General features: G+C 39.6%; 1 protein-coding gene across 2 annotated transcripts; it reads right to left on the reverse strand.

Moving 5' to 3' along the window:
• Positions 1 to 179: 179 nt before the first annotated feature.
• On the reverse strand, positions 180 to 7,764 carry si:dkey-275b16.2 (peroxisomal N(1)-acetyl-spermine/spermidine oxidase). 2 transcript variants are annotated; one of them, XM_035992543.1, is made up of 11 exons: positions 7,492 to 7,764; positions 6,838 to 7,014; positions 6,316 to 6,446; positions 5,992 to 6,179; positions 3,599 to 3,780; positions 2,643 to 2,812; positions 1,946 to 2,031; positions 1,721 to 1,833; positions 1,500 to 1,654; positions 1,199 to 1,387; positions 180 to 493 (listed from the first exon to the last, which is right to left on the reverse strand). In XM_035992543.1, the coding sequence occupies exons 1-10, from the start codon at positions 7,679 to 7,681 to the stop codon at positions 1,235 to 1,237; spliced, it is 1,545 nt and encodes a 514-aa protein (XP_035848436.1). In that variant the 5' UTR covers positions 7,682 to 7,764; the 3' UTR covers positions 180 to 493; positions 1,199 to 1,234. The 2 variants fall into 2 exon arrangements, with proteins under 2 accessions (XP_035848436.1, XP_031160112.1); XM_031304252.2 differs by lacking the exon at positions 180 to 493 and having other exon boundaries at positions 1,095 to 1,387.
• Between the last annotated feature and the right edge of the window lie 1,166 nt (positions 7,765 to 8,930).

An 8,930-nucleotide genomic window follows, 5' to 3' on the forward strand; every position in this document is an offset into this window, starting at 1 on the left:
CTGTAATGTGAATAATATATTAATTCAATGTTCTCCAGTCCAAACACTTTCTATGGTCAAGTATGTTTCACAATATTAAAAAATAAAATGATTAATATTTTGAATTTTGAATAAGTGAAATTGAACTTTATTAAATGTTTACACATACATGTGGGAATTCATTTAGTCATTGACTTAAGACCTGTTAAAATAATTTATTGTAAAATGTATAATTTATCAATAGATTAATTACAATCAATGCATAAACAATAAGTTAGCAAAGCGAAAAGATGAAAACTGCATAGAATTCAATCATCAGTCTTAAAACAAGACAGTGAAGATCCAAAATCACTACTAATTCTTACAACTCCAATGCTGATTTGTAAACAGGATTACTGCATGATTTCAAAGTGAATTCCTTTTTTTTTCTTTACTAAAAATATACAAAGAGTTCATGCTTCAGTTATTTAAAGCTTTATCCTTAATGTGTTTAATGAAAATATCATTACTGCATTGATCACTTGGTTGCCCATGTCCATGTCCATGCACTGAACCACATAAGATCAGCAGTATCACATGTCAGTGGCTGGGGTACTTTCTAAAATTTTAAAGTGCTCATATAATGCTCATTTTCAGGTTCATAACTGTATTTAGAGGTTATATCAGAATAGGTTTACATGGTTGAATTTTCAGAAAACACCATATTTTTGTTGTACTGCACATTGCAGCTCCTCTTTTCACCCTGTGTGTTGAGCTCTCTGTTAAAGCTACAGAGTGAGACATTTCACTTCTGTTCCATCTTTGTTGGGAGTCACACATGCGCAGTACCTAGGTTAGGACTACTTGCCAGTCAGAAGCAGAGTATGAGGGCGTGCCACGCTAGCAGCTAGGTGAGCATTATAACGTGTGTTACAAAGTGACGCACGTTTGTCACGGAAGTAAAGGCTGGACTACAATAGAGCTGTTTGGAGCAGTTTCTGAACAGTGTTTTCTGTTGGAGATGGTAAGTCCCTTTGGGGTGGACTTTGGGATTTTTCACTTTGTAAACCTATAATGTGCACAAACAAATATATATAACACAATAAAGGAAGGTTAAAAAGCCAAAAAGCATAATATGAACACTTTAAGTGACAGATTTAAGTAAAAAAGCAGGCTCCCACACAATCCTCCAAATAAACTCTGAGATCATAGCTTGAAGAAGTTGCAGATTTGAGCCATACATATGATAAATCTCTGTCAAAGTAGTCTTGTTCTTTTAAAGCTTGGACTTGGGTGGCTCCGACGGACTGATGGAGGAGTAGTGAGAGATGAGTCTGTCAGCTTCTCTCCACCCAGTGAGAAGAGCTCCATGGACGGTGGAGTAGTAGCAGGGATGAGTAGCCTCTCCAGCAAACAACACCTGCAGGGGCTAAAACAGACCAAATATTTACAAAAAGTCTTACACATTGGTTAATTATGTATGAGTTGATGGTTAGGCTCAGTGCAAACATATGTTAGTTAGAGTATGAACATGTGGGTACTTGTGACTGTGATCCCTTCGTAGGCAGGGGCTCCATCATGTTGTCCAGGTCCTGCGCTGAACAGCCTATACCTGGGTAACTGTATGATCCGCATGTCCAGGGGTCATGAAACCACTGGGAGCGCAGGACTCTCCTAGGGGTGATGGTAGGGTTTCCTAAACAGACACAGTTAGTCTACGAGTGCTGACAGAGATCATTGATCCTGATTTATTTAGACTCACCTGTAAATCTGTGGATGAGTTGTGTGATGGTGTGTGTGACCTCTTGTTCAGACAGTGTCTCCATATACTCTGACTCATGCCCAGCAATCCAGCCACACAAAACATGGCCATACCTGAAAGTTAAACCACAAACAGGACTGCATTAAATTAAATGATTTATCAGTTATTTTCCATTTAATACAACATGCACAAGGCAAGCAATCATCAGCATTTGTGGTTGTTGACCTTTCGGTGGGTTTCAGCACAGTGAAGCCACACATCTTCTTTATCCAGGATGTCTGTACATCTGGCACGTGGTCCACCATGACATCCTGAATCATGACAAGAGATGAAACAAACAGTTCAAATGCTCGCGTGTGTTTTGCTAACTAGTGGCCTAAACATCAAACTTTTTTGTGATATGTTTGGATGGAGAATAAGACAAAATGGCTACTCTGTCATGGAGAGTAATCCTTAGCCAGTGATCGTGTTAAAAACTGGTCAAAGAACCCCGTATTCTGGGTAATGATGAGGAGGGCAAGGAATTTCTGGTGGCAGATGAAGATGATAAAATCATTTCTATTGCTTTCTATTTTCATGTCTGTTCAGTTTTTTTTTCGTGATAAACACATTTTAGAAAGAGATGTGAATGAGGGAAGCGAGGAGCCATGTTAGCCAATGAAATAATCCCATGTTTAATCTTACTAAATCATAATATTTAAACATAGTTGGAGATGTTGGCCTGCACTCGTTTCTGGGGTGTGGTGCTTGGTGGACGTTACGGGGCACACAGCGCTGGCCCCAACACAGAGAGAGACTGTACTGGCTATATCTCCATCAAAATCTCGGTTTATTAAAGTATAGTAAAGTATTACTGAGTTTGGTGTGTAGACATGTACTTTAGAGTAAACGTAAACCTTTATTTATTGACTACACGTCTCACCTCATCTTCCCACACAAGATGGATTATTTCACAGTCAGCATCCCACCACGGTGAATCAAACTCCACAAATATTTTATTGTTTGTTCCAAAACCTAGTCGCTGGATGGAGTGCAGCTTGTGAAGAGGGAGAAGAGGACAAAACAGCGCTGAATGGTGCTTCTTTAGGTATCCTGATGAAACAGAACAAACCAGAACAAGTTAGGTTATGTCAATACTGAATAGCTTGAATTTGAACTGGTAAAACTACACCAGAAATTCACATTTTATTATTGATTGTTTAACTGTGATTAATCTGCAGAATAAGAGAGATGTTATGCTTGAGATTGTACTTAGTGACAGGATTTAGTAATTACAATGTTTATATTAGAAACAGAAACTAAAATCAGTCCTTCCAGAAAAATGCGGAGTTTTTTTGTGATTGTTGCGGGCAAAAATTCTTGATTATGCGGCACGTTTTCTTAAAAAATACAATGAAATTGCGGGAACTTGCAAAAATTGCGGGAAAATGGCTGCTCTTGTGTGAAGTAAACGCAACATTTTTCAACACTGCTAAGATATATGTGACTTTTTTGCAATGAAAATGCGGGGATTATGAAATCATGCAAGCCCCGCATATTTTGCGCGGAAATCTGCAATTTATGCGGCGAAAGTGCGACGTATTTGAAAAAATGCGGCCTCCGCATAAATATGCGGACTTTGGCTGATTATGCATTGAATTATGCGATCGCATAATCACGTTTTTCTAGAGGGAGTGTAAAATGTGTAAATATTGTTTACAAGCAAATTCACAAGTTGACAAATGTAATGCTTAATTACATAATGCTTTTGGCAACAGTAACTGGTTGAGAATGTTAAAGGTCCTGTTAAAAGCTGAGATGTAGCACAACCCTTAACATTTCATGCACTGAAATAGAAAATAGCAGACTGTGTTTGTGAATGTAGGTGTCTGATTCTACCTAGAGGTACTGTGACAATAACATGATCAGAAGCAATCCTCTCCCCATCATCACACTCGATCGTCACAGGGTTTTCTCTCTTCTCTGTGTTGTTCCAGTGGACACAGCGAACAGCCTGATTGTAGGTCACTAAACCACTGGGAAGCTCCGACATCAAGTTTTTGATAAGACCTTCATAGCCACTGAAAGAAAAAGAAAATGCTGTTTAAGTCAAACAGACACTCACATGTATGCTGAAACAATCAGTTAATTAAAGCTATAGTGCGTAGTTTTTGTCTTCCCCCATGAGGAATTCTATGTAAAAATTGTAGTAATGACAACAACACTGTCGGCGCGTCCACATGATACAAGCCTTCCGTGATCACGCACGCGCCCCCAAAAATAGTATTATTTTACTACGCTACTCGAAAAAATCATGCCATAATTAAACGTGAAATGTAAAAGCTTAAATGGAAATACTTAAATTAAAATCTCAAATAGAAAAAAAGAAATCATTTTATTTTAGCCTTTCCCCTTTATAATTTTCAATTTGATTTTTATTTATTTTTTTATTTTATCTTTTGAATTTTACGTTTTCCATTTGACATTGACATTTTAAGATTCACCTTTTACATTTCGATTTAACATTAAGCTTTTCATTTAGAAGTGACAGGTGTCAATTTAAATGAGGAGGCGTGGCCCAACGGCTGGTGGGAGGGTCTGAAACGACTTCCAGCTGACAGCGGGGTCTGTGAGTATTACTGGCCGCCGGTAAGAAAGCGATCCCAGCCACCGCCAGCTGGCTGTCACCTAAGACTGGAGCTTCAAAGTCCGACAACATATCGGAGCAAATGTGCAATTGGCCATCAATTTTTGTAAAACTGCCCATATTCAAACTGTACACAGTTAATTTCTCGCATAACAGTCTCAGAAATGAATTTAGTGGTGAAATAGCAGACGAAAAAAGCGATCAATTCTAGAATCTAGATCGGGAGTTTGCCGTAGTAGCAGCAGGCAACAACAGGAAACCTTTTACAATTTTCGTCTGTTATTTCACCACTCATTTCCCCACAACTTTATCTAACTATAAGCGCGGTTTAATCATGCGAGGCTCAGCTGTGGCTCATCTAGAGATTCGGCATCATTGCCGCTACAGCGCGTAGCGATGTGCCCCGGCCCCGGGCAAGGTAAGGAGACAGGTGCTGTAGCGGCTTCACCAGCAGGCTGAACCAGCTTCCTCCCCATCACACATCCAGGTAGCGATGTGGCCCGGGCGGGGGAGGGAGGAAGCCGGTTCAGGCTGCTGGAGAAGCCGCTACAGCGCCTGTCTCCTTACCTTCCCGGGGCCGGGGCACATTGCTACGCGCTGTAGCGGCGATGATGCCGAATCTCTAGATGAGCCGATCGCTTGCTTACCGGCGGCCAGTAATGCTCAGAGACCCCACTGTCAGCTGGAAGTCGTTTCAGACCCTCCCACCAGCCGTTGGGCCACGCCTCCTCATTTAAATTGACACCTGTCACTTCTAAATGAAAAGCTTAATGTTAAGTCGAAATGTAAAAGGTGAATCTTAAAATGTCAATGTCAAATGGAAAACGTAAAATTCAAAAGATAAAATGTCAAATTGAAAATTATAAAAGGTTAAAATAAAATGATTTCTTTTTTTCTATTTGAGATTTTAATTTAAGTATTTCCATTTAAGCTTTTACATTTCACATTTAATTATGGCATGATTTTTCCTAGTAGCGTAGTAAAATAATACTATTTTTAATTGGATCTTGCTTCGTTTTCACTTTGGACTTTCAATTTGAATTATGAATAAATATATCCTCCATACTCTGCAAGTCATGGATTGGCCATAACAAACACCATGTTCTAGCGTAGGGTGATCATAAGTGTGCTTGGTATCCGAAGAAGGGAGCTTGGAGTAGAGCCACTTCCTTCCTTTGCATCAAAAGGAGCCTGTTGAGGTGATCACTGCATCTGATCAGGATGCCTTCAGGGCGACTCCTTTTGGAGATTTTTCAGAGCACGTCCAACTGGTAGGAGACCCTGGGGTAGACGCAGAACACGCTGTACGGATAATATATTTAATCTGGCCTGGGAACTCCTGGGAATCCCCCAGGAGAAGCTGAAAAACGTTTCTAAGGAGTTGGACGTCTGGAATACCTTGCTTAGCCAGCTGCCACCACAACCTGGCCCCGGATAAGCAGAGGAAAATGGATGGATGGACGGAACTTAATTTTATGTCTCTATAAAATAAATAATTGGGGCATCCTTTGGTTGGTCAGACAAGCAATTGCAAAACACCACTTTTACTTGTGAAGTTAGGAAATAACAACTTCATGACATTGATTATAGAAATAATTGTTAGTTGCTGCACTAGATTGTATGTATGCAATGTTGGAATACGAACCCTGGGAATGTACAGTCCAATCCAGGTAGAGTCTTGTATAAGCCATATGCCCCTAGGCCCACCTCATCCATGCTGTGAGAGCCATTAACAGAGCACTCCAACTTCAACATGTTACTGATCACACACAGTCGCAGAGATCTGGTGGTTGCATCAATATCTTTCCACTCCTCTGCTGCTCGTCGTTTAGCCTGCCCCAAACAACAAGCAAAAAAAACAAACTCTTTATTCTAGCAAGATTCAGTTTATTATCAAGAACATCTGAGATATTCCAGCCAATTTAGGCATCATCCAGTATTATTATTATAGCCACAGAGAGAAACATACCTCTGACCGTATGAAATCTCCTACACAAGCCCAGGGTTCTCCTCCTTGACTCTCAAATTCTGAACTCGCATACATCAGCTCAGCAAACATCTCCTGAGCAGGATAGATGTCCTCAGCGTTCAGCTTCTGACCTGCACACGTTACACAACATACAGAATAGTAATTAGGAAAATATCATCAGGTTACAATCAAATGCTACAGTATCAATGACACTGGCTATCATTAAATACAGTAATGCAAAAGCACTTGTAAGCACAGCTGTAATTAATTTTAGTTTAGTCTATTCTGCTGAAATACCAGTTTCATACTGTCCTTGTACCTTGTCATCCTAGTTGGATTTCTACAAAGCACACACTTAAGAACTCAGGCTTGAGCATAACACTCATTGTTCAACTACCTTTACCTGTGACTTGTTTGTGACTTGTGTATGTGACTGCTGTAAACACACAATTCAGAAATCAAGAACTCTGTCTACAAGACTGACCCCTCAGATACAGTAGTTCAAAATAATATGAAGGCGACCTGAACTGCTGAAAAAGTTTGGAACCCAGGGGGGGTGTCCTCCGACGTCCATGGCCTGGTTCTCTGGGGTGAGGGCGTCTGGATCCAGCAGCCTGTACTGACGGGCAAGACAAAACACTGGGTTCTCCTCGGACGGTCCATGGATCCAGTTTGCTCCTATCTCAACAATGTTATCACCTGCAGTCAGATGGAAAATAGTGTGTGGTTGCAGAGAAGAAAATAGTTATTATTAATCTGGGTATTGCTTACTGTTTATGACTGTATTGTATTATAACCCTAATCATCTCTTGTACGTACAATAACAAAACATTTAAAAATTAGGTGAGAAACTATTTGGATCTGTAAGATTTGTTGATGGAATCCAATTTTCCACAGAAACATAGATTAAAAGAGTAGTTGCAAGCAAGACAACAAAAGGCTTATAGCATATCTGCTCCTGTCAGAGCCTGCTGGATCAGAGCGTATCACGAAGTACGTTAACGCAAAACTTCCTGCGTGGGAACCATAGACTGTAAAGGTGGGAACGGAGAAGCCATAAACGAAATTACAGTGACCTTTGAGACTCCGCGAGAAAACGTGGTTTGATAATTTCTTAAAAACGACTAACAGATAAACTGCAGTCAAAGTAAATAATTGCCTCACATAGACTCTCACCCAATCTGCCGGTTTTGATTCTTCCTCCGCTTCTTGCCGTCGCTTCAAGTATCCGCACATGATGAAATCCAGCGTTAGCGAGTCGGTGTGCCGCTGCTATACCTGATATCCCGCATCCTATAATGACTATTTTAGCGTTCACACTCATGAGCACAGCTGGACCTGCACTACTGCAATGCATTACTAGCATAGACAGTAAAAGAAAGCTGACTCGGGGAATGAACGGTCCTTCCTTACTGAAGAGAAAAGAGATAGGCGGCGATTTAAAAACTATCTTCCGTTTAAGAGTTTCAAAATAAAACTCGTTTCTAGGCTCAAACCGGCTGGAACTGAAGTGAGTGTAGCCTAATAATATATATTTTTTATCACTCCATGTTTAATTTGCAGTTTCTTACTTTATTATCAAATTGGCTTATACACAGACCCAAACAGTATGTGCAAGAGTGTAGAATTTGCATATGAACAACGCATTTTGTTTTGATTTATTTAAAACTGACCAAATGTATTTATGCATTTATTGTTAAGGGAAAAAAATGTATGCCTTGTGTTTTGAACAATTGTAGAATAACTTAAAGTTACTTCTCTATGCTTCCGTCAGATGTCAGCCTTTTCTATGGCAATGTATACCTACGTATTGCGAGGAGGGTGAGGGAGATGTGAGTGATCGCACCTTACTGTGATAAGCAAGTGACATATGCGCCTCCGTTGAAGTTATGTTTTTACATCGTGTTTGCTGAATAACATTAACACTCAGACAAGAATGTCATTGTTAACACTAACATTCCATGTAGTTAGTGTTTTTATGCAAGTGAAATCATTTTTAATTTAATTTACAGGTGTAAAATATGTTGGCCTATTTGCGGTATTGTTGTTAGAGCTTAGATTGCTGCATAATGCGGCCTAATAGCTATTTTTCAGACTTTTCTCCTCCTCCCCTCTCCATCCAGTGACCCTATCAGGTGAGAAGCAACCGCTTTTCATGTTGTCAAATAATTTGAAAATAGGGGAGAATAAAAGTGTTTTTCTCAGCAAAGGCGTTTCTTTACAATTTTAGGGAACACCAAGGCTGGATAACCAACCGGGCTCTTAAGCTTTTTCAGAAGTTGTTAGGGCTGATGGTCCTAGTGGTGGTTTAAATGGAGCAACAAACATTATCTTTTGCTGTAGGCCACCTGTATGCCGGGAATAGGCTACTTAATAGTGAGGCTCACTCACCAGCTGGCTAAAAACTTATTTCTGCCAGGAAAAGAAAATAAATTGATGAAAGGTTACAAAATAAAACATACTCATTATAATGAATGATTTTGACATTCAGCAAACACAAACCTTGATATAAAATTATAGGCCTAAATACAAAAATATAGTTATTTATACAAAATAAAAAATAAATTAAAAAAAAGAAAGTTATTTGATTAATCAAATGGCAATAATGGTCAAGG

This window comes from Sander lucioperca, chromosome 15 (assembly GCF_008315115.2).
Source record: "Sander lucioperca isolate FBNREF2018 chromosome 15, SLUC_FBN_1.2, whole genome shotgun sequence".
NCBI classification, from domain to species: Eukaryota; Metazoa; Chordata; class Actinopteri; order Perciformes; family Percidae; genus Sander; species Sander lucioperca.